General features: G+C 39.7%; 1 protein-coding gene across 3 annotated transcripts in view; it reads left to right on the top strand.

Annotated features, from left to right (window-relative positions):
• lrrc56 (leucine rich repeat containing 56) overlaps positions 1-26,375 on the top strand; it is a 130,899-nt gene extending 104,524 nt beyond the window's left edge. For all 3 annotated transcript variants that reach the window (XM_039744395.1, XM_039744405.1, XM_039744416.1), the window contains 4 exons: positions 4,290-4,426; positions 6,842-7,017; positions 12,593-12,962; positions 25,483-26,375. In XM_039744395.1, coding sequence (XP_039600329.1) covers positions 4,290-4,426; positions 6,842-7,017; positions 12,593-12,962; positions 25,483-25,672 — 873 coding nt within the window. In that variant the 3' untranslated portion in view covers positions 25,673-26,375. The remainder of the gene's footprint in view (positions 1-4,289; positions 4,427-6,841; positions 7,018-12,592; positions 12,963-25,482) is intronic.
• Positions 26,376-26,890: the final 515 nt, after the last annotated feature.

Here is a 26,890-nt window from a genome sequence, read left to right as displayed (position 1 = left end):
GGAAAGTTTGCCATGCTTGTATTGCCAGACTGCTTGCTAAAGGGAGGTCATGTACTCAGCACAGTGCTCAAAAGCTGGCTTTGGCCCTCAAGAAGCAAAGTCTTTTAAAGCATCAAAAGTGAAAAAGATTTAGGTGACCATTTGAGAAGGGAACCCTAACAAAAGCATTGTCATCATTATTACGTCATCATTGTCACTCCGCCTATTCTGAAATGGGCTGGAGTAGCTATACACTGAGCTGGATAATCCAGACCACTGTATTTTCAATATAAATTTCCGATTCCTGCTAGGGAATTCACAAAAGCTTCCAGTCCAGTAGAGAGAGAGAATTCCTATAGTGTGTCCTTGGTCTGCTTCTCAGACTTCTACCACTGGGGCATGTGCAAGCAACCCAAACTAGATTCAGAGCAACAAGGAGTTATACTCTAAGGTCTTCCCATGTAGCTTCTCACAATATTGCAAAGATGGAGGGAGCCCAGCAACCTAGTGCATGAATCTCACTTTGGCCACTTGTAGTCACAATTTCATTGCAGGTCTTTGGAGGTGATCTGTGGGTTGTCTGTAACCATTCTCACAATCCTGTATTTTTCTTGGCCTGCTAGACCTGGGTTTAACAGCAACTGTGCCTGTGGCCTTCCATTTCCTGATTACATTCCATATAGAAAGTGACAGTTTAAACCACTGAGATAGCTTTTTGTAGCCCTCCCCTAAACCATGAGACTGAACAATCTTTGTTTTCAGATCTTTTGAGAATTGCTTTGAGGATCCCATGCTGTCACTCTTCAGAGGAGAGTCAAAGGGAAGCACAACTTGCAATTGACCACCTTAAATACCTTTTCAATCAATCAATCAATCAACATTTATTTATGTAGCACATATTCATACAAAAAAATGTAGCTCAAAGTGCTTTACAAAATGAATAGAAAAATAGAAGACACAATAAAAGATAAACATAAGTCAACATTAATTAACATAGAATAAGAGTAAGGTCCGATGGCCAGGGTGGACAGAAAAAAAAAACAAAAAAAAAAAATCTGTAGGGGTTCCAGACCATGAGACCGCCCAGTCCCCTCTGGGCAATCTACCTAACATAAATCAAACAGTCCTCTTTGTATTTAGGGTTTTCATGGAAGGACCTGATGATGATGGTCACGTAGACTTCTGGCTTTCAGTCTATCAATGTTGGTGCATCATGATGCTTTGAGTAGGTGGAGGTGGCGCAAAAGAAACAGAAGAGAGAGTAGGGGTCAGTATGGATTTTGGAGCCACTGTGAATAATTATTATGAAGAATTGAACATACAGAGTATCAGTATTAAGTTAAAGTGAAGTTATAAAAAGGCCATGTTAAAGTAATGTGTTTTCAGCAGTGTTTTAAAATGCTTTTTAAAGTGTTTTAAATTTGCCTGGCGAATTCCTATTGGCAGGCTATTCGAGATTTTGGGTGCATAACAGCAGAAGGCCGCCTAACCAATTCTTTTAAGTTTAGCTTTTGGAATTCTAAGGAGACACTCATTTGAAGATCTAAGGTTACGATTTGGAATATAACGCGTCAGGCATTCCGATATATAAGATGGAGCGCGATTATTTAAGGCTTTATAAACCATAAGCAGTATTTTAAAGTCAATCCTGAATGACACAGGCAACCAGTGTAGTGACATCAAAACTGGAGAGATGTGTTCGGATTTTCTTTTCCTAGTTAGGATTCTAGCAGCTGCATTCTGCACTCGTTGCAAGTGATTTATGTCTTTTTTGGGTAGTCCTGAGAGGAGTGTGTTACAGTAATCTAGTCTACTGAAAACAAAAGCATGAATTAATTTCTCTGCATCTTTCAGTGATATAAGAGGCCTAACTTTTGCTATGTTTCTTAAGTGAAAAAATGCTGTCCTAGTGGTCTGATGAATATGCGATTTAAAATTCAGATTACAGTCAACGGTTACCCCTAAATTTTTTACTTCCGTCTTAACTTTTAATCCTAGTGCATCAAGTTTATTTCTGATAACCTCACTGAATCCATTATTGCCAATTACTAAAATTTCAGTTTTCTCTTTATTTAGTTTGAGAAAATTACTATTCATCCTTTCAGAAATACCATTTTCTCATGATTCGACCCACCTGTCTATGAAGTTCAAGGCTTAACATGCTCATCCAACCAATATGGTGTTGCCAGTAATCAGTATTGAACAGTTACATGCATTCAAATCAGCAAAATTACAAGGGTACTCAAATTTTTCCACAGCCAGTTTTTCACATTTGGTTTAAATTCATACAACTAAATATTACTTCACTAAAAATCTTTGTTTCTGAAAACACCCCAGTACTCAGATGTTCCTAGGAAATGAAAGACATAACACTGTTATCTTTTTGTTGAAAGTCGAGTCAATTATTATGCAGGCTGAGAGAGGTTCCCAAACTTTTTCATATGACTGTAAGTATCCAGACCCTTTGCTATGACACTTGGATTTTGGCTCTGATGCATCCCATTGTGTTAATCATTGTTGAAATGTTTCTACAACTGTTTTAGAGTGCTTCTGTGGTGAACTCAGGTAGTTGGTAGCAGGCAGACATTTGTCTGTCGAAGGTTCCACTGTTGAGCAAACACCAAGCCATTGGGTTAAAGAAATTGCCGATTAAGCTTAGAGACAGGATTGTGTCTACGCACAGATCTGGTGAAAGCTACAAAAATATTACTGCAGCAATGAAGGTTCCAGAGAGCACAGTGGCCTCCAAAACTCTTAAATAGAACAGGTTTGGAGCAACAAAGACTGTTTCTGGTGCTGGCTTACCAAACCAAATTGAGAAATCATGGGAGAAAGACCATATTAAGAGAGGTTACCAAGAACCCAAAGGTCACACTGGCTGAACTGCAGAGAACCTTTGTGGAAATGTGAGAAACGACCATAGGAGCAACAGTTCACCAATTTAGGCTTTATTACAGAGTGAGCAAGCAGAAGCCTATTCGTTGTAAAAGACAAATGGAAGCTTCCTTGGATTTTACAAAATAGCATCTCATTGACTTTTACACTCTGAGAAACAAGATTCTCTGGTCTGGTGGAGCCAAGATTATCATCATATCTGGAGGAAACTAGGGACCTGTCCAATGGTAAGGCATGGTGGTGGCAGTATCATGCTTTAGGGTTGTTTTTCAGCAGCAAGAATTAGGAGAGTAGTCAGGGCTAAGGTAAAGCTGAAGATAGCTAAGTATGTAGATAATCCTTAATATATAACTGGTTCAGAGTGCTTTGGGACAAAGGTTTGACTTCCAATAGGATGATGATCCTAAACACAAAGCAAAAATAACACAGGAGAGGCTTAGGGTCTACTCTTCCAATATCCTTGAGTTGCCTCAACAGAATTTGGACTTAAACCCAATTGTACATCTTTGGAGAGACCTTTTAACAGCTGTCCAATGATGGGCCTCATCCAGTCTGACAGGGCTTGAGAGGACGTGCAGAGAAAAGTAGCAGAAAATCACCAAATCCAGGTGTGTGAAGCTTGTCGCATCATACCCCAAAAGATTCTAGGCCATAATTGCTGCCAAAGGTGTTTTCAACTGAGTACTAAGGAAAGGGTCTGAATACATGGATCAGTGGGATATTTCAGTTTTTTATTTTTAATAAATTTGCAAAAAAAATTCCAAAATCCTGTCTTTAAACATTGGGAACAGATAATTAAAGTGATTTGAGCACAAGGGTGTAACGTAACAAAATGGGTAAAAGGTGAAGATTTCAAATACTTACTGAATCTGCTGTACTGTATATAAGAGGTGAACTCCCTTTTGAAACTTTAAACCCTGCTATCTGTGACTTTTGCTAAATTGGATCTAGTGAATTTCATTCAGTGGAATTGTTTAATGAAAAGGTCCTTTGCCATCACAAGCCCCTGGTTACTTACCCTGAAAGCCCTAATGGTGGATCTGCACCTGCCTGTACCTGACAGCTCATCAGGATGTAAAATTAGTCCACCACAAACATTGCAACTTATAGTGGAGGGATGGAGCATGGAAATACGTTGTTAATATGATTTGGGTGCATTGGTGTGTATTAATTATCGCAGCTTCTCTGGTAATATGATATGATCAGACAGTTAGAGCCTTGAGAAAAATCTTTCAGAGTGTATCACTAATAACCTCAGACATCTGCAAAATAAATTCCACTTCCTGGATCTTATTTGCAGGTTTTGGAAAAGTCCATACCCTGCTAGAAATATTATCACAGTTGAAAGCTTTGTCCAATATTTATTTAAATTTCCTTTTATAGTTTGTACCTTTTAACTTTCTTTTTCTCCTCAGCTCACCTCCTCTTCTTCAAGTCTCATTCAAGAGTGTAGCCATAAATCTGAGGAATGTGTTGAAGCCAAAGAAGTGACAAATAAAAATCAGGAGAATATTTTTGCTGAGCTCAAAGCATGGAGACTGGAACACAGCAAGTAAATTTCTGTGTTTGTTTGCCTGTCTGTTTGTCCTCCCATGTTCTTGTGATATTACTTTAATTTTATTTCATAAGGAAGACACACTGAATGAGTAAACACTTGTGATTAAGTTCAAATTCTTTTATTGTGATGAAGTTTGTATTGATTAAATTAAAAAAAGAATGCAATAAAAGGAATCCAATAAATAACTGTTCTGTAGGCTCTGTAAGAACAAAAACACCATGGAAGCAGAAACGGCTCACAAAGCAACCTTCAACCAACATGAGGGAAGTTTTAGATGGTAGAGCTGGCAGGGTTGTTGATCCCAGATGCAGAAAGTTCAAAAAGGGTAAGGTTATTAAATGCAGACTTCTAGACTGCAGGAGAGACAAGGGCGGAAGATTTCCAGCAAAAGTCTATAAACACCTTACAGTACCTACAACGGTAACAGTCTTGAAAAGTGAGGAAAGAGAAGAAAGGCCCAGGAGGAAAAGAACATTAGGGGACAGAGGAAATGGGGAAGGAAAGGTTTATGGAGACTGATGTTGCCATATAATGCTAGTGAGCCACAGCCAGAAGACATCCCCAGAAAATGTGAAGGAAGGTGCCCGGGGCTTTAAGAGGACTATGATAACATAGTGGATCTACGGTAGTTCTAATCCCATTACATGACATCTTCAGTGCGTAGAGTATAGTCTGCGGACAAATTTAAATTGTTTTTGCTGGAGTCTAGGATTTTTAGAACAACAACACAGAGGATGGAGAAAGGTCTAATAGCCAAATAGACATGATTAGGAGAATTTTGAGAGAAGCTTTGTAGAGAAGGAAGTGGAATCTAGATACCAATTTGGACTTGGCGGTTGGGGGGTGGGGTAGGAAGAGTTGAAGCAGACAAGTACAGGAGATGATTTGGAAGAGGGGAAGGCTCCACATACTCTGAGCAAAGACCTCAGCTGCAAACAGAAAATGTATTAAGTGAAAGGGATAGGATGGCTAGATTGTGAAGACAGCAATGTTTCTGGCCCTGACTCACTCATATTAGTCCCAGCAGTGAGATACCAGACTGACACTAAGGGGAAGAGTAATTTAGACAGCCTCCAATATTCAGTGTGGAATAAAGGAGTATGGAGATGCTCATCTCATCAGTGGCCCGTCAGTTTTTCAACACTTCTCCATATCTGAAGGGCGTAAGATACAATGGAGCCAATGACATGAGAAAGAGACTTCAAGTTATTAGGAAGGAATGGAAATGAAGTTAAGCAATAGGGGAAAATAAACAAGTTCAATTCTTTGATGCTTGACTACAGGGTAGTTGATGAGTCAGCACCTACATATATGGAAACAGTTGTGGGGCCCTATGCTCATTGTCACTACTTGGGTCTACTAATGATCAGCACCTGCTGATACCACCTCTGTGTGGAGCATCATATCTCAAACTGGTGGAACACAAGCTGCGTACCTCCACCCAAACTGTAGACCTACTCAGTATGTTTTACAAGTGTCTTGTGCCGTGAATTTCTGTTTCATTGATATTGACTCTGATAGGTTTTGTAGAAGCTAAGACAACATTAACTAGTCTTATGGTGTTAGGTTTGGTTTATTTTATATCCTTGACCTGTAACACTTGTTTCAAAACAGTGCCTCAGACTAAAATCTACTTGATTATGTTGACGTCTTTTGTAAGTAGCTTTGGATAAAAGTGTCTACCAAGTAAATGAATGTAAATGTTATACTTTTCAGCACGTACTTAAGATATTGTAGAATACCTGGCAAAGGGGAAAGGGGCAGACTTGGTGAAGGTCACCAGAATTGTGATTTTTACTTGTTATAACTGACTGCCACTCTCCTCACTGGAGGTTTTGCTGTCCTCTCTCCCCATCGTGTGTATATCTAGACTTGTATTGTCATTCCTTGTTTATATTATTTATTGAGTGTGCCTATGTGTATTAATGTTTTACAGTTTAATAATTTACAGTTAGTGCATTATGCTTTAGTTATAGAAATGTGTAAACTCTCTGAACCTGTGCTCAGTAGAAGTCAGCTTTGAAAAGCATCTGGTTGAGATGTTGGGACAACTCAGCTATCAGCTAACCAAGCCTGGTGGGATGAATGGTTCCCTCTCATTTGCCAGACTTCATATGTCCTTATAAATATTTTCAATTTCAGCTCCAAATAAAGATAAGGTCTCTAGTTGCAGCCACTAGTGTGCCCTTTTGTGCAATGCAAATACTTCAACTTGGCAACAGAATATTCTTTGCATTAAAGAATAAGTGATAATCTAAAAAAGTGATTAGAAACCCCATAATGTGTCTGTTAAATTCTGTACCTTTTAGTGCAGATGTTCTTCTAGTTCCAGTAAATGTGCATCTTTTGGTGAACCTTGGCATGTACTATGGCTTTCATTAACTTGTGTGTTATAATTTTTTTAATCAGGCGTCTAGAAGCTATTCAGAAGGAACGTGAGCCACAGATACTTAAGATTGTACACTGCAATGATGATGAATCTAGTCTGGATGGAAGTAGTGAAGAAGAGTTTAAAGAGAGTAGTTACAATGATGAGGTTTTAAGTGCATCTCCAGAGCCCTCTGGGTGCACAACTTCATCACCTGGTAAGTACAAACAGAAAAAATGGGTAACCAACTAACGTACACAACATAAGATAAGGCTATTCAGCTCAATAAAGCTTTCCAATCCTGTCAACCTAATTTCACCAAAATAATGTCAAGTCGAGTTTTGAAGGTTGCTAAAGTCCTACTGTCTGCCACACTTCTTGGTAATTTAATTCATGTGTCTGTTGTTGTGCGGAGAAAAACATTCTCATGCTTGTATGACATTTATATTTCACAAGTTCCCAACTGTGCTGCTGTGTTCTTGTTGAACTTATTTTAAAGTATCAGCCTGTCTGCTATACTAGTTCCTTTTTTATTTTAAAAACTTCAATCTTGTCACTTCTTAATCACCTCTTTTTCCTTAAACTGAAATTACCTTACAGTCTAGATCAGGGCTATTCAATTACAAATTCAGTTGGGCCAGATTGTCAAACCAAGAAGGTTAGCTGGGCCAGTCATTTTAGCGGCAAAGCAGCTCGTAATGACAAATTTTAAAACCAACACAAACAAATTTATTGAAAAACATAAGGTTTATTTGTTGTTTCTCTTTTAACTTTGGTCAGTTTGCAGAGCAAAAGGTGCATACAAAAAGAGCTGAATTAACAGAATCTGGAGGTAGCCCCTATTTTTTCCACTAACAAAAGGAAAAAAAAAACTGACCTAGGCTACATATCTGACCTATCTGATCACAAAGTGCATAAAACAAAATAGTGCACAGTAGTAGGCTATTAGACATAACATTGTTTCCCTTTGAAACAAAATAAACAACTTACACACATTTGACCCAGGAACATCTCAAAGTGCATAAAATAAAAAGTGCACAGTATTCACAACTATAACAACACTGAGGGAACATATTTTAAATCACCATGTGTGATTAGGCATGCCTCTGTTACGCATCCCGCATTATATTGATGTATTGTAGGCTACAGTTACCCTGTTGATTTAGTGGGAGAAGTGACATTTTTTGTTTTGAACGAGAGCAGTGACTTTAGGCTCGTAAGTTGTCAATGCAATTCGAAGGCATTGTTGGAGAGTATGGTCAGTCAGGGAGCAACGAGAGTTGCTTTTTATGGAGTTCATGTGTGAAAAATTTGACTCACATGTATAAGTTGATCCAAACATACTGAGCATGACGATCGCTACTTTCTTAATGTTAGGGAACTGATGTGCGTTGACATCAGTCCAAAACATTGCAGGCCCGTTAGTGGAAAGCTCCTGTGCCATGGTTACAGATGACTGCATGTCAACAAGTTCGAGTGTGAATTTCCCCTCGTCAATGGAAGAGACCAGTTTCTTAGCTCTGGCGGATAAGTCCCCTTTTATTGCAACAGTGAACGGGTCTCTGACAAAAACGGCCAACTCTGTGGGCAGATCAAGTCCATCCAATCGACCAGCAAAGTTATTTTTCAACATCGCAATGAAATCTGTCATCACATCCGTGATTTGTGCGGGATGAGATGCATTTGCGGAGTGTCGTAAAATGCAGCATTCGGCCTGTGCTCAAATCATTTGCGAAAAGGTCCAGTTTAACTTGGAATGCGCGCATCTGTTCCACAAGGTCGATGACAGCTTTGTCTCTGCCTTGTAGTCCCAAATTGAGATCGTTCAGGTGTTTGAATATGTCGCTCAGAAAGCAGGCATCGGCCATGAAGTTGTCGTCCAGTATGCGACTCAAGTGCGTTTCTGCCTTTTTTTTGCTTGCTGCCGCGGAGGAAAGTTATGATCTCTTCTCTGAGACCGCAGAAACTCTCCAGTGTTTTGCCTTTGGACAGCCACCTCACGTCAATATGCAAAAGAAGGTCGTGGTGCTCTGCAGACATTTCTGACAGCAGAATGCGGAATAAGCGGTGTTGGAGGCTTGATGTGGAGCAAATAAAATTAATTATAGCCATAACGCTGTCCATTGGCGTTTTGAGCGCCCCGCTTAGTTTTGCGCACAACACCGCCTGATGCACATTGCAGTGTACGGAGATCAACTGAGGTGCAACAGCGGAGCAACGTGCTGCCAAACCATTCACTTTCCCTGTCATGGACGGAGCCCCATCTGTCACAAGCATGCACACACGCTTCATATCCAGTCAGACTATATCGCCAGTTGTGTGTCCTTCTAACATCAGTAGGCCGAGCAGCTCCTCTCGGAAGCATTTGCCATCAAAAAAACGGACATATATGCACAACTGAGCAGTATCAGTTTTGTCTGTGGACTCATCTACTGCTATAGAGATAGTATCAGTTTTCATCAGGTCTCCTAACAGCGTTTTATACACATCTGCAGCAAGAATTTCAACCCTACGAATGTTTGAAGTATCTGACAGGGGTACGTTTTTCATAGCAGATACCACGCTCATTTTAATTTTATCGTCATTTATCACCTCATCCACGACAGCCAGCATACAGTCCTTCACGGTTTCAGAGTCTGTGAATGGCCTTTTCTTTTTTGCCAGTATCCAGGAAACACGAAGGGATGCTGCAGTAGCTCTCTCTTGGGCTGTGAATGACCGCACCATGGTAGTACTGCTCCGGTTGTAAGATGCAATCAAACTCTGCACTTTTGCAGCCCTCTCTTGAGATTCCTCTGGAAAATTGGTGCGAAAAGTGTGGTGTTTCTCAACATGATGCCTCCGCACATTGTAATCTTTAAATACTCCAACGAACTCATTACAAATTAAACACATCGGTTTGGCATTTGGATGTGGCGGTAAAATAAACAAGTATTTGTCAGTCCAGGCAGGGTTAAACTTACGGTTTTCATTGGCAATTTTACGTTTCAGTGTTGAGAAAGACATATTGATAGTAATCTAAGCTACTACCGGCACGCTCTGCATTGTTTGCATGTTACAGGCTACAGAATTTACGTAGTGTGAACGGCACCCGGGCACAGACAGGCGGACATGTTGTTTTTCAACCACCACACGTTTATTACAGAGACTATTTACAATACTTATGGTCACAAAGACCCCCAAATAATGGTCACAAAGACCCAGTTCCGTGCACAAACCCCAAATCACCCAAAGTCCTGGCCACAATGCCTTTCTTCGGCCCGCCTCCACTCTCCACTGCTTCGTCCTCCTTCCACCCGACTCCAGCTCTGAATGAAGGGAGGCGGCCCCTTTTATAGCTGACCCGGATGAGCACCTGGTGTTCCCGGCATCCAGTAGGAATGCGTGTTTTTGGCGGGACCATAGACATAATAAATACTTTATATTTATATTAATATACTATATATTTATATTAATATAATATATGAAAAATACTTGATTTGTACTCCACATAATCGCGCTTTATAACCTGACATCCTATTGGCCTTCTTGATGGCTTCTGTAAACTGTCTGGATGTTGATGACAGCGTTCCTCTGTGACCTATAGGTCCTTGTCATAAGTGGTAATTTTAGGCTTCATACTTCCCATTGTAGGAGACGCCCACATTAAAACAAGATTGTGGAGGGCAGGATCCTATCTCTGCAGCTTTGGGTGCAAATCACAAACCAAACCGAGAATAGTCATCAATCCATTGCAGGGCATGCATGTACACAAGCATATCCACTCTTACTTGGGTCAATTTGGAATCACTAGCTAACCTGATACATTGGTCCATTTTATAGAAGCAGTCTACTGCAATTGATAATTCACTAGTGGGTTCTGTAGCATTTACTCTTCAATCAGTGTAACTTCAGTGCTAATACTTAAACAACAACATCATAGCGTCTACAGCACAAGAGCTTTGGAGAAAACGGTAAGATAGCTCTGCCCTACTGACACAGGATTTCCTCTAGCTCACGGCACCCTCTCTAATTTCAGGGAGAGATTTTGTACCTCATTCTTAATGTGTTCAGTAGGACAAATGAAGTGTTCCATTGGATTAATTTTAGAGGTTTAAATAGGTCTTTCTTTTTTAAAATAGACAGGAGAATTGTCAAAGTCATCCTAGGGTTGTTGTATAGTTCAATCTTTCACCATGTTACGTCAAAGCCAACTTGAAGCCTTGTTCAAAGCCAGTAATTCTTTCCCTGTTAATTTGTATTCATGTATTGTTTGAACTCCTCAGTCTCTTATGAAAGTCTTTGTTTTGTTAAAGTTGGAATGTTTTGTTTTGTGCGCCACCATCTTTTATAGCACAATTGTGCCAATGTCACATGCTGAACATGTGTGAGTCATGTTGCCCAGCAAAGAGGCTGTATTCACAGCTACAAAATGCCAATGCTATGAGTTAGGCTACAGAAAAAGCCAGTACCATTACAAAACACAAGGGTATAAAATGTCAAGGCGATGACATCACCGGAGGTATTGTAAAAAAATCAAAAACAACAAGGAATAAAAGTTAACATATTAGGACAAAACATCAAAAATTAGTTTATAACATGTACATGCGAATCTCTGTATGTTGAGAATTGTGAAATCCATTTTGCCTTTGTAAGCATTTTTTGTGTTTTGAACCATTTTTTTTTTGTTTACGTGAATTGCATATTTAGAAACTTTAATTTTGCAACTGTATTTTAATATATGAGTTTACAATTTACTTCTTTGCTGTTTTTTTCGTTTAGATTTTAACTATGTCACATCACTAGTTTGGAAGCCTCTATGGGCTAATATGGTTGTGGTGGAATCTTGCCTTGTGACTTGGATCTGCCCTCCTGATACAGGATGATAGAATGCAGTGCAGCAGCATGAGCTGCTTTGTCCGAGATACAGATTTAATCAGTTAACAAGTTCTCTTTGAAAGTGTTGTTTTCGGTATTCTGTTATTGAATAATGCTACTTCGGTTTTAACTTGATTGTTCATCTTGGAGTTTTGGCTCTGGCGATATTGTTGAATTTTGGTGAGCAATGGCTGTATGTTGTAAAAATGTGCTGAATAACTTCTTGCGGTTCTTTCCTGACTGTGATTATAGTTAACCCCTATGGTTTAGAACAACAGATTACAAGGCTCAGAACAGCTTCAGATTTTGTTCCTGCTTTTCTAAGAAAAAAAAAATTGCTTTATTTCTGTAGTACTAGGGTGTTGTACCGTGTTAGCAATTATGAATGTAGAGAAAAGCCAAGCAAAATGACACCTTTTGTTGGCTAACTAAAAAGATTACAATATGCAAGCTTTCGAGGCAACTCAGGCCCCTTCTTCAAGATTACATGTTGCCTGAAGAAGGGGCCTGAGTTGCCTCGAAAGCTTTCATATTGTAATCTTTTTAGTTAGCCAATAAAAGGTGTCATTTTGCTTGGCTTTTCTCTGCTTTATTTCTGAAAGAAATGTGCATCTCCTAGTTAACTGCTTTTAACATCTGAGCAGTACTGTCTAACAAATAGTGCCGGCCAACTCAGGATGGTCAATCTGAGACAAGAATAAGTGTTGGGTATCAAACCCGCAAATCTTTTTGGTTGTCTCCTGTTTTTGTTCCTGGTACCACAATGTGAAGTTTTCTGTCCATCGTTTCATTTGCTGAACCCACTTCTTCTGTTGTAGGCAGCTGCTGTATATTCCAGCAGTATGCCGAATAAAATAAGAAAAATTCTGAAAATTGTGTTGTATTCTTTTTTCATTTTATAAATTTCCAGCATTTTTTCCATTTTCTTCTTTTAGATTTCTCAGCTGAAATAGATGCAACTATAGTGATGTCCTCAAACTCCCTGTTTTGTCCATCACCTTCTCCCCCACCCCGACATAATGGGCCTCCAGGAACACGGAAAACCTCAGAGCTGAGGGCACGACGCCTAAAAATCCAGCAGGAAAAAGTACAAGGGCCGCACAACGCAGCATATGAAGTGGCAGTAAGTGCTGGACCGCTTTTGGCTGATGAAGAATTTCACCTTCTGGATCCAGAGAGAGTCAACATGGACATGTCAGCTGTGAAACCAAAATCATGTCCAGAGTTCGGGTCGAGAGTCTTTCCAAACAGTGCAATTTTAAGGCCAGCTTCTGGACCACCAGAAATGAGACATCGGATTCACAAGTAATCTTACTTTATTTCTTTTATTTGATTTGTGTTTTGGGATCTCATTGTGTTTTTGGTATGAATAAGATAGAGGATCATTTTGAATCATCGCTGAACCCAAAATAAGGTAAATAAAACCATAATAAAAAAGTGGATGTTTATAAATAAGACCATAATAAATAGAAGGAATCAGGGTCTGGCAAAAAAAAAAAAGAAAATAACAAGCCCTGTTACTGTTCTGACCTGCCCACACAGTGTCATTAATGTCTGTTAGATGGGATGGCTTCCCACTTCCCTGCCAGGTGTTCTTTAACTCATTATAATCCAAGCCACTTCCACTGTATGTTGTGGAATTTACTTTCAGGATAAGAAATAACCCTCTAGGTCCATTCTTCTAGGCATTGTGGCCTTGAGTTCATATCACATTACCGTATATACTCACATATAAGTCGGGTCTTGAAACCCGAAATCGATCATAAAATCAAAAAAATACAAAAAAAGGCTGTGTGCTCTGTGGTTATTATCTCAGGTGAGCATTAACATATCATAATCCCTTGGACCAATAACGTGAGTTTTCCGCATTCGACTTATCCGACCGAAATTATAAAATACCAGAAATTATACGTTAAAATCAACTCGACCGACTTTTCCGTGGGAGAATTTGTCTGCGAGTACATAAGGTACTCCTAGTTGTAGTCAGATCACGTCATTTTACATGACTAAAACTTTCCAGGCATGGCTGATTATGCAACTGCATGCTGCCATTTCAGTGCAGACATGCTGTCCCCTTTTTCTGTCAATCTTACGAAGCTGCTGCCATACGAAGAGTTAAAATATGGCGAGTTCAGCTGCAGTCTCTGCCAATTACTTTCCCCCCATCCTGTTGTTGTAGGTAAAACATGAGACATCAGATAGACAAGCTTCTGTTTTCTTTGTGAGGCCCAAAACACCCAAGTTCCTTAATGTTCGTCACTGTATTTTAAACAGTGTACGTCTGTGTGAGCCTTCATTGGTTATCAACTCTCATGCACACAGAGTCCACCCTTATGACCAAATACAAAAAGAAAAGCACAGCTTTAGGCTTAAGGCAGAGTGTAAAGTTAATGTGCCCGTCGAATATAAAATGCCTACTACATACATAAGTAGTGCGATGGTGTGTAAAAAAATTGGTCCTTTATCTCTTTTGATTGCTTGGATTCATTTTCTTCTCTATGTTTTATCAGCTGGAAAGCTGCTGACACTTGGGCACAGATGTTTTTGTTTAGAGTGTGAACACAGAGACACCACAGAAGCTCATGTTTCTGGATTCTGCCATTGTTTAGAATAACATGTTTACCCATCAATGGCAAAGGAGAAATACAGAAGTGTGAAAAGGGCTAATTGTAGTACACAGATTCCTTCAGACATCAAAGGTGGCCACAAAATACTTTGATCAGATAGTGATGGTGAAACATGCCATCACAGAAAGCTGGAAAAGAAAACAGGGAATAGTAGCGATTCATAATCTATAAAATATATGATATTGCACTATGTATTCTAATTTATTAGAACTGGGCAAAAGGGGAAAAAACCTAACTATGAAAAAACCAACTTAAAGTGTGTTTTTAAGAGTTTCTTTTAAATGTTCCACAGTGTTTGCCTGGAGTATCTCTATCAGTAGAGCATTCTTGATTTTTAGTGTGTAACAGTACAAGGCCGTCTCACCACTTCTTTTGTGCCTAGTGCTTGGAATAATAAGCAAACCCGTGTTTGAGGATTTAAGATTACTTCTGTTAATATAAGGGGCAGGCACTCCAAAAATATAGGAAGGAGCAAGATTATTTTGAGTTTTTTATACAATTAAGAGTATTTAAAAATCATTCTAAAGAGTGCAAGTAATCAATGTAATGATGCTGAGAATGGTGAGATGTGCTCAGATTTTCTTTTGCTGGTTAACACTCTGGTCAACAAGGTGGCACAGTTGTAGCACTACTCCCTGGCAGTAAGGAGGCTGGGGTTTCCACTCCAGGTCCTGCATGTGTGGAAATTGCATGTCCCCCACCCCGTGTCCATGTTGGCTTCCACTAGGTGCATCGGTTTCCTCCCAAGGTCCAAAGGTTATTATAGTTTTGCCTTTTTATATTAGTTTTTATTTCTAGATTTTTTCTGACCTTACTTGGAAATTCAGTTTAGTTTTAGTTTTCCTTCAGAAATTCTTTTTAGTTTTAGTTTAGTTTTTATTTCACAAAGGTATTTCTATTTTATTTTTATATATATTAGTTTCAGTTTTAGTTTTAGTAATTATGGCATGCAGCTCCAATGGAGTTACTTTTGTGTCACAATTGGACAGAACTGCACACTTAACAGATTTGGATATGAATTTAATGTTAGTGGAAGCTTACTACACTGCTTGGTTTACTGTCTGGTTTTGTTTTTGTCTAATAAAAACAAACATAATCAAAATTAGACACTGAATATGAACAATTTTACACAATTTTATAATTTTTAAAATATTTTCTCATGAAAATCACAAGGGCTTAGGAAGAACAGGACTCTTAGGCTTGAGTCAGTGTGCAGACCCCACCTAGCTGTATTGAGGGAAACAAAGAACAACAATCATGTAGTGTCAAGGTTAGGGGTGGTGAGTCTTGAATAGCCCACCATAAGAACAGTAAACCCATAATGAGCAGAGCAAGAGCAGGTAATAAGAGTATGGACAGGCACAAAACAACAGAGACAGTGTCTGAGATTAAGAAAACATGTATATTGTCTAAAGCTGTTTATCCAGGGTAGGATTGCAAAACTTACAAGGGTTAAAGACTAACAGCAAGAATATTCATTCAAAAACTAAAACTAAAAATATTTTAGTAAATTATTTTATTTCAGTTAGTCTTTCCAGCTACTTTAATAGTTTCATTTAGTTTTAGTTTTTAATTTTGGTTTTGTTAATTATTTTATTTCAGTTTACGAAAATGTTTTTTTAATAATAGTTTCAGTTTTAATTTTAGTTTTTGTTAACTATAATAACCTTGGTCCAAAGACATGCAGACTTGGTCAACTGGCATTTCTAAATGGATGTCTGTGTCTGTGATCTCCCTGATCCAGTGATTTTTCCTGCCTTTAGCTTCCCCACAACCCTGCTCAGCATATGCAGGTTTAAGAATGGATGTATGGATAGATGGATGGTTAAGATTCTTGCAGTTGCATTTTGAACTAACTGCAGTCAGTTGATGTCTTTCTTGGGTAGTCCTGTTAGGAGTGTATTACAGCTTATGGCTGTCCTATTGTTCTAAATAGTACTAGATAGCCTACAGACACAGTCTTGACTGAGTCCAATGTCACATCTGGAATACAAGTGCAGATGTGTCAAAGTTCAGAGTTTGAACACATTCATTCACATAGAATGTGAATATACAGTGCATCCGGAAAGTATTCACAGTGCATCCCTTTTTCCACATTTTGCTATGTTACAGCCTTATTCCAAAATGGATTAAATTCATTTTTTTTCTCTGAATTCTACACACAACACCCCATAATGACAACGTGAAAAAAGTTTACTTGAGGATTTTGCAAATTTATTAAAAATAAAAAAAATGAGAAATCTCATGCACATAAGTATTCACAGCCTTTGCTCAATTCTTTGTCGACTCACCTTTGGCAGCAATTCCAGCCTCAAGTCTTTTTCAATATGATGCCACAAGCTTGGCACACCTATCCTTGGCCAGTTTCGCCCATTCCTCTTTGCAGCACCTCTCAAGCTCCATCAGGTTGAATGGGAAGCATCGGTGCACAGCCATTTTAAGATCTCTCCAGAGATGTTCAATCGGATTCAAGTCTGGGCTCTGGCTGGGCCACTCAAGGACATTCACAGAGTTGTCCTGAAGCCACTCCTTTGACATCTTGGCTGTGTGCTTAGGGTCGTTGTCCTGCTGAAAGATGACCCGTCGCCCCAGTCTGAGGTCAAGAGCACTCTGGAGCAGGTTTTCACCCAGGATGTCTCTGTACATTGCTGCAGTCATCTTTCCCTTTGTCCTGACTAGGCTCCCAGTTCCTGCCGCTGAAAAACATCCCCACAGCATGATGCTGCCACCACCATGCTTCACTGTAGGGATGGTATTGGCCTGGTGATGAGCGGTGCCTGGTTTCCTCCAAACGTGATGCCTGGCATTCACACCAAAGAGTTCAATCTTTGTCACATCAGACCAGAGAATTTAGTTTCTCATGGTCTGAGAGTCCTTCAGGTGCCTTTTGGCAAACTCCAGGCGGGCTGCCATGTGCCTTTTACTAAGGAGCGGGTTCCGTCTGGCCACTCTGATTGGTGGATTGCTGCAGAGATGATTGTCCTTCTGGAAGGTTCTCCTCTCTCCACAAAGGACCTCTGGAGCTCTGACAGAGTGACCATCGGGTTATTGGTCACTTCCCTGACTAAGGCCCTTCTCCCATGATCTCTCAGTTTAGATGGCAGGCCAGCTCTAGGAAGAGTCCTGGTGGTTTCAAACTTCTTCCACTTACGGATGATGGAGGCCACTGTGCTCATTGGGACCTTCAAAGCAGCAGAAATTTTTCTGTAACCTTCCCCAGATTTGTGCCTTGAGACAATCCTGTCTTGGAGGTCTACAGACAATTCCTTTGACTTCATGCTTGGTTTGTGCTCTGACATGAACTGTCAACTGTGGGACCTTCTATAGACAGGTGTGTGCCTTTCCAAATCATGTCCAATCAACTGAATTTACCACAGGTGGACTCCAATGAAGCTGCAGAAACATCTCAAGGATGATCAGGGAAACAGGATGCACCTGAGCTCAATTTAGAGCTTCATGGCAAAGGCTGTGAATATTTATGTACATGTGCATTCTCAGTTTTTTTATTTTTAATAAATTTGCAAAAACCTCAAGTAAACTTTTTTCACGTTGTCATTATGGGGTGTTGTGTGTAGAATTCTGAGGAAAAAAATGAATTTAATCCATTTTGGAATAAGGCTGTAACATAAGAAAATGTGGAAAAAGTGATGCGCTGTGAATACTTTCCAGATGCACTGTATATAGAGGAGGCTAAGTCAGGAATTATCCACACTTTTGTAATAATTTTGTTGGGGTTGACTGTATAACTGTCCTTGTGCACATGTGGAAACATAGTGTGTCTGTGGTTCCAGTTGTAGCCTGTCTACTCTACCTGTGTTTAGAACGGGGCCTTGAGTTCTTTACTCCAATGCCTTTAATATTTTCTTTTACCCAAACGAATAATTATAAACTACATTACACCGTTAATAATAAAATAAAAACGCAGTCAGTCTTGTCAAACTCATATTGAAACAAAACGTTGCAGGCCTGATTCGGTGCTTGTGAGCGTTGAGACCAAAAACTTAGCAGTCAATTCACTCTTCCAGGAGCAACAAATAAAATGAAAGTGGTACCTTACTTTATAATGGTGGTATTAATCCAACAAATCCTCCTGACCCCTCTGCCTCTGTCCGTGAGCAGGGAATCGCTGCTGAGCTAATCCAAAAGTGTCTCCGTCTCCAAATAAGCGAACATCCAGCAGAAGTGCGGTGAACTGAGTTAGCTGCTGCCTCTATCGGTTCATGCTGCTACTTCCCGTCGCTGAATTAACGAGTGGTTCTTCGCTGGATAGACACTGCGAACGTCTAATCAAAATTCTCAATCTATCTCAGCAGTTCGTATTCCGGTAAATTATCTTGCTGATAATTTGCCATTTGTCTCCCAAACTTTCCGATACACCACCTCGGCGTCACGCTCTCTTTTTTGTGCTCGTCTGTTCTCCTCTACAGCCAGTTCTCCTACCTCCTTCCGTTTTCTTTACCACATCCTGTTATCAAAATAAAAGTCTGCATAAGCACGTAAATAAACTACTGCACTAAAATTAACAGTTTAAAACACAAACATTTACATTTTTACGTCAGTAACTTATTTACATAACTCAGTTTTTTAAGCACATTTCTACCTGGGCTACACGGTGTTCAGCCTTTATCAGTCGGTTTTATTGTAGAATAGAAATGGCCACCCCACTCTCCGTTTACACCAAAGGAGAGTGACCTGCTTTTTATAGGCTGAAGGTGTACCAGGGGCTGAAATCCATAGAAGGCTTTCTGCACAATATGGAGGCAGTGTTTTACCACAGCTGAGTATTTACAGATGGACTGAGAAGTTCAAAAGTGGTCGTATAAGTGTTAAGCAAGAAAAACGAGTGGGGTGCCCATCCATGTGCACTACCAACGACACCACTGATCAAGTCCGTACCATTATTCTAATGAACCGACAAGGATTTCAGCCCCTGGTACACATTCAGGCCCATTAAAAGCAAATCGCTGTTTGCTGCTGTTCTTTGATGCAAGTGGAGAGGTGAATGGCCATATTTAATCCTAGAAAACAACAAGAGAATCTGACTGATCAAGGTCGACACTTTACCACAGTGACCACAGACACATCAAGTTTCCACATGTGCAGGGTGGAAAGTTGTGCAGCTAACCCAAACAAAGTTATCACAAAAATGTAGATAATTATTGACGTACCCTCATCGCATATCCATCTGCTTTTATAACCACCTGCATCCCACTTGAAGGAGTGCAGGATTAGCAGCTTAATGCAACTGCAAGGCATTTGAAACTGTTGGACGAGAGCAGGCCATTCAGCCTGACAAAGCTCTCCAATCCTGTGCACTGTGAGAAAGCAACACCCTGGGGCAAGAACACTGACTGGCATTGCAGGGATTTCAGCACATCATATCTCACACACACAGTGGTACAATTCAATGTTTCTAGGCATTTTTACTGCATGATGTTAGACTGTGAAAAAAAAAAACTGTCTGCCCCAGGAAGAAAGTCCATAAACCACTGAAAAGAACATACCTACTCTACACAGACGTCTGTACGGTGTTCACAGATTATTATTACCCTACTTTCTTCCAAGCATAGGCAAGAGTTCTTATGTGATTATCCGTAACTGGAGATAGTAGATCTTTTAATTGTAACAGGAGGGGGCCAACTGTGGTAGCCCTGAATATGCACAATAAAATAAGAAGGCCAAAAGTAAATAGATGTTAGGCAGGTATGAACAGTGAACCTTGCATTTATATAGCACTTTTCTCACTACTCAAAGCGCTCAGCAATTGCAGGTTAAGGGCCTTGCTCAAGGGCCCAACAGAGTAGAGTCCCTTTTGGCATTTACGGGATTCGAATCGGCAACCTTCCGATTGCCATTGCAGATCCCTAGCCCCAGAGCCACCACTCTGGCCTAATAATAAGATACAGTGGAACCTCTGGTCACAAACGTTTCAGAACACGTAAAAATCGGGTTACGATCAAAAAGTTTGCCCAAATTTTGCATCTGTTCATGACCACATGCTCTGGTGGCGAACTAAAACACTGGCAGCCAGTTTCCCTACGCACGTTCATACGCGCCAATGATTTCCCATTCTCCGTTTCCCATTTTCTTTTGTTTGTGTATACAGGGCCTAACAAAGCAGTAGATGTTGCAAAAGGAGTTACAATGTTAAACAAGCAGAGGCCTCAAGTGCTGGAAGAGGTGGAAAAACTGTTGCTAGTGTGGTTGAATGAGAAGCAACTTGCAGGGGAATAGCATAAGCAAGGCGATCATATGTGAGAAAGCCAGGAAGATTCATGGCAATTTGCTGAAAAAAAATCCTTCTTCGAGTGGCGAAGGTGAGGAATTTAACACTAGAATTACCAGGGCCTATAAAAAAACTTGTAGATCCGTCCCACCTTAAATCGCTTCACACCTCTCCATCAGCGTCTTTTGTCCTTTAAATGTGTTGATAAGCAGCAAGCAGCCTGCTATCACATCCCCCACCGGCGCACAGTTTTCTCAGCTCAAGTCTGTTTCCCTGCGTGTCAGTTGCTTGGAGTTGTATAGAGTGAGAAGTCAAGCAAAATCACACCTTTTATAAATACTATATCGTTATTTGGAACACATGCATTTCATGTGTGTTCCGTGTCTACAACAATCTATGTACAGTAAACACATCGTTTAAACAGAAACATTTTTCATGTTTTAGTAATAATTGACAAAATGTAGACATGAAGTGTATAATATGTTAAGCCTGATTTCCAAATATTAAATAAACACTTTCACAAAAGGTACAGATATAACAGAACAAGTGCACTTCTATTCAAGAATATAACTGCAGTAAAAGAACCCGCGTTAGGGTGCGACATTGACACGCATTTACTACGACTGCTTCGGTGGCACAACGGTATCAACTGTTGACTGGTAATCAAAACTTCATGGGTTCAATCCCGTACGAGTCCGTTTTGAGAAGTGAACTGCTCGTACTACTTTAGAATAAAATAATACATTTGATTTTAGTCGCTGTAAATGTATGATACTCGTAAAGGTTAGCTTTGGTTTTTTTTTTATTCAGTTTTATTCTCTCAGTCATGTTCATGAGCCCTAAAAGTCTGACACATTCAAAAGAAGTTAATTAGCAGCAAAAACAGATCACTAATTAAGTTCAGGGTTAGAATGAAAACCTGCAGCCACTGCAGCCCTCCAGGACTGGAGTTGGGCACCCCTGGTCTAAAGGAAGGTGTAATTTCTTTTTCCCAAGACTGTATGTTGAACTTGCTGCAGAGCCATACTTTTAAAATGACGTGGCTAGTCAATACTCCTCACACTGCTTACTACCATGTTTGTTAACTTTCACTTTTCTCATTTAGTAAGCTAACAGGAATTTTAAATCTGACCGTGAAAGCACTTAGCAGAAATATTTTTCTGTCTGTGACACTTAGCCTTTGAGACACCATAATCTGTCCGTCTGTCCTTTTTCTAATCTTGCTAATCCAGAGCCAGATTGTAGGGAAGCTGCAGCCAATCCCAGAAACTATCGGATGCAAGGCAGCAAGGTTATTATAGTTAACAAAAACTAAAATCAAAACTGAAGCTATTATTAAAAAAAACATTTTTGTATACTGAAATAAAATAATTAACAACAACAACATTTATTTATATACCACATTTTCATACAAACAGTAGCTCAAAGTGCTTTACATAATAAAAAATAGAAAAAAGACACAATAAGAAAACAAAATAAGTCAACATTAATTGACATCGAATAAGAGTAAGGTTCAATGGCCAGGGGGGACAGAAAAAACAAAAAAACTCCAGACGGCTGGAGAAAAAATAAAATCTGTAGGGATTCCAGACCATGAGACCGCCCAGTCCCCTCTGGGCATTCTACCTAACATAAATGAAACAGTCCTCTTTGGATTTAGGGTTCTCACGGAAGGGCCTGATGATGATGATGGTCACGTAGACTTCTGCCTTTAAATCCATCCATCATTGTTGGAGCATCATGAAGCTTTGAGTAGGTGGAGGTGGCGCAGGCCACCACCACAAAGAAACCGGAAAAAGAAACAGAAAAGAGAGTAGGGGTCAAAACCGAAATAAAAACTAAAACTAAACGAAACTATTAAAGTAGCTGGAAAGACTAACTGAAATAAAATAATAGTTTACTAAAATAATTTTAGTTTTTGTTTTTGAATGAATATTCTTGCTGTTAGTTGTTAACCCTTATAACTTTTAACTCTAACGTGAACCGCCCACACGTATTCATCCAGTGAACGGCGGCTGGTGACGGAGGGCAGCTGTTCACACAGTATTTGCAGTGACGGAGGAAGCTGAATACGCGCGTAAAGCGTGTGGAAAAGAAAGCGATTTACGCGCCGCCTTTCTTTGCACTTGTTGTATATCAAGATGAAATTCAAACGCCTGAAATTGGAATGTGCTGGTCAACAAAAACTTTACCGTATGGACAGAAAAATCACCAGTGAAGTAGTGTTTCAGTTTATCTCAGGTTGTTGACAGTAATTCACCTGCCGCTTTGCACACAACGTATATGAAGTATAGAGAAAGTATAGTAATCATGAAAAAAATTCGACCTCGAGATTTAGATGAATCTTGACGTTTTAGACCTCCTTGAGTCCGAAAAACACTTTTTTTTTTTTGGAACTGTGTGTGTATGTGTGTAAACACGATAACTCAAAAACGCAACTAGATAGATGGATGAAATTTGGCATGTGTTTGTTACACCATAATTGTAGATTAGTATTAACTTTTGTGCCAAATCCATCAACCAGAAGTGGTACTTTACCTGAACACATTCTTGATTATTTTTTTTATTCATGCAGCTGCAGAGTCCGATTTATTCAACTTTACTTTTATAATCGTTGATTGATATATTATTAATTTGATTTGATTTGTTGTTGATGGTTCTTTAATGTACATAATATAATCATTGTCTTGCGGTTTATTCCTCAAATATCCATTCCCATATCTGAGTACACGAGAAAGTCTAGGGGAGACCACTCCCGATTTTTAAAAATCAAACGACACTGATCGAGAGACTGACAAGGTCAACATACAAGAGCAGCATATTGCTGCTGACCAATCACTTTTGCTTTAAAAATGTCGTTTAACAACGAAGCAATACAAACCTTGGAAATTTCCTGAGTTGGCAATGTCTCTACTGAACTACAGGGTAGGTAGGTGAAGAGAGTCTGCCAAGTGATGAAAAGCTAAACATACTAATGTGTTTTTGTATTTATGCTATATTTATTAATTTATCTTTTTTAGTTAATATTCACAGCCCAAAATACCTAATATTATGAAAATAATCCAGTAGCAGAATTATGTTTTAAAATATCTGTCCCCATTTTTTCAATGTTTCTCTCTCTCAAAATAGATAGTTGAAATATCATATTCTTTTTGTTCTTAACATCCGCCATATCATACCAGAGATTTCTCCTGCCTTGCATCCAAACCTGCTTAGGTAGGCTCCAGGTTTCCTGTGATACAGCTCTGGATAAACAAGTTTAGATAATGTTGTATATATTGTTCTTAATCTCAGATGCTGTCTCAGTCCTTTTGTGCCCTTCCATACTCTTATTACCTGCTCTTGCTCAGCTCATTATGGGTTTACTGTTCTTATGGTGGGTTATTCAAGTCTCATGGCTCCTACCCTTCACACTACATGCTTGTTTTTCTTTATTTCCTTCAATACAGCTAGGTGGGGTCTGCACACTGATTCAAGCCTAAGACCCCTGTTCTTCCTAAGCCCCTGTGTCAGAACACAGTAGATTCTGTTTTCTAATTTTTGATATCTTTTCAGGCCTGCGGGTGGCAAAATTCTGTCTATAAATTGTTTGTGCCTGAGATGGAATCAGAGATCAGTATGGATGGTAGAAAATAACAAAGCCCAGTATTTGAGATGGGCGGCACGGTGGCGCAGTGGTAGCGCTGCTGCCTCGCAGTAAGGAGACCCGGGTTCGCTTCCCGGGTCCTCCCTGCGTGGAGTTTGCATGTTCTCCCCGTGTCTGCGTGGGTTTCCTCCCACAGTCCAAAGTCATGCCAGTTAGGTGGATTGGCGATTCGAAATTGGCCCTAGTGTGTGCTTGGTGTGTGGGTGTGTTTGTGTGTGTCCTGCGGTGGGTTGGCACCCTGCCCAGGATTGGTTCCTGCCTTGTGCCCTGTGTTGGCTGGGATTGGCTCCAGCAGACCCCCGTGACCCTGTATTCGGATTCAGCGGGTTGGAAAATGGATGGATGAATGGAGTATTTGAGATTTTTCAATGCAATACTGAAGGCATTCATTATAAGCACGTTGTCGTTGGAGCAGAATATGTTGTGTGCTGTAGACATTTGGAGTAAAAAAAACCCTCACTCCTCAAAATTCATGCCATTCTGGGCAATAAAAGGAAATAAGTGCCAACAGGCAGCGCAGATTTGTTCAGCACAAATGACATAGAAAATATTTAAAAAAAATTATAAAATTGTGTGAAATTGTTCGTATTCAGTACCTGGTTTTGATTATGCTTTGTTCTTATCAGACAAAAACAAAACCAAATAGTAAACTGTGTTGTGTAGTGTAGTGTAGTAAGCTTCCACTAACATTAAACTCCTATTATATCCAAACCCGTTCTGTCTCATTGTGACACAAAAACTAAACTCCGTAGTAGCTCATTAACTGTACCATAATTACTAAAACTGAAACTAATATATATGAAAATAAAATAGAAATGTCTAAAAATACATGACGAAGTAAAACTAAACTGAATTTCCAAGTAAGGTCAGAAAAATATAGAAATAAAAACTAATATAAAAAGGAAAAACTATTAGAACCTTGCAAGGCAGGAACAATCTCAGAGCCAGGCGCCATCCCACCACAGGGTGGAGACAGCATAATGTTAAGTAATTTTCTTTTGTAAACAAATGATGCGAATATTTATCATTTTCAGTGCATGTGTAATTTTCTGCTTAGCCCACTGAACATCATTCAGTTCTTTTGTATGGTAAATGAACACTCAAACTCAATTGTTACTTGAACTGATGGTTATCTCCATGATCAATACAGGACTGAGCAGATACTTTAGTCACCAAACAAATTATTGTTTTCTTAGAAATTCATTTGTTTCTGCTGCAGCCTCTCATTGTTTGATGGGTGAATCTGCACATAATGTTGTCGAGAGCACCATCTACTGGTCATTCCAGTTAACACATCCTAATGCATTCTGGGGATTTGTTTTGCAGAGCTGTGCTTGACAGAAGTTCTGAGAACCTCACAAATGATCATCGGCCAATTATTCGCTCGTCTGCAAAATCTCCCGAAAGTCCATCAACCCAAATTGGCATCTCACCTCTTAGAGCGAAGGCTGCAGTGCAGCGCCTACCAAACAGACCTGCTCTCAGGCCACCTCACTCGAAGACGGAGATCATCTGACACCTTGCAAAGACAAATGGGAAAGAAGTGCGACATTAAGATGGAAATAGACTTGCCAGAGACCTGCCGCCAGGCTTTCTGTGAGAGCGTTTTTTTTGTTTTGTTTTTTTTAATCCTTGCCACCTTTAGGGTTTTCATATTAATTGTTCTTCTTATATGTATTTTTATTAGAAATAATCTATTTTTAATGTGTACAAACATTACCTTGAACTTTTCAATCATGGCACTGGCAACTACACCAATAAACACTTAAAGATATTTTGTCACTAAATTTGAATACTTTGGAGAGGCCAAATTGATTTATTTGAAGAATTTGAATGCTGCACTTGAATAGATGACAGTCAGTCAGTCATTTTCCAACCCGCTATATCCTAACACAGGGTCACGGGGGTCTGCTGGAGCCAATCCCAGCCAACACAGGGGGCAAAGCAGGAAACAAAGCCCGGGCAGGGCGCCAGCACACTGCAGTGAATACATGACATAAAAGTAGAAAATCCACTGGAAAGCAGCTCATGAATCTGCGTTCAGTTTCTACCTTGCTGACTGCCTGTGTGGATATCACACGTTCTCCTTTTGTCCATGTGGATGTTCCCAGGTTCCCCGTATTCCATCCTGTTTGCAAAGATGTGTGTTAGATAACAAATTAGAATTAGAATTAGAATTAGAACAATCTAGACGAGAACAGACCATTCAGCCCATCAAAGCTCGCCAGTCCTATCCACTTGTTTCCTCCAAGAAAACATCAAGTCGAGTTTTGAAAGTCCCTAACGTCTTACTGTCTACCACACTACTTGGTAGCTTATTCCAAGTGTCTATCGTTCTTTGTGTAAAGAAAAACTTCCTAATGTTTGTGCGAAATTTACCCTTAACAAGTTTCCAACTGTGTCCCCGTGTTCTTGATGAGCTCATTTTAAAATACAAGTCTCGATCCACTGTACTAATTCCCTTCATAATTTTAAACACTTCAATCTTCAACCTCCTGTGACTTGTACTCCACAGATCGTGCTATATAACCTGACATTCTGTTAGCCTTCTTAATGGCTTCTGAACACTGTCTGGAAGTTGATAGCTTAGAGTCCGCTACGACTCCTAAATCCTTCTCATAAGGTGTACTCTCGATTTTCCGACCGCCCATTGTGTATTCAAACCTAATATTTTTACTTCCTATGTGTAATACTTTACATTTACTGACATTAAATTTCATCTGCCACAAATCTG

The sequence above is a fragment of the Polypterus senegalus genome, chromosome 1 (assembly GCF_016835505.1).
Source record: "Polypterus senegalus isolate Bchr_013 chromosome 1, ASM1683550v1, whole genome shotgun sequence".
Taxonomy (NCBI): domain Eukaryota; kingdom Metazoa; phylum Chordata; class Cladistia; order Polypteriformes; family Polypteridae; genus Polypterus; species Polypterus senegalus.
The sequence above is the reverse complement of the archived record's forward strand: the minus strand, read 5'-3'. Positions and strand labels throughout refer to the sequence as shown.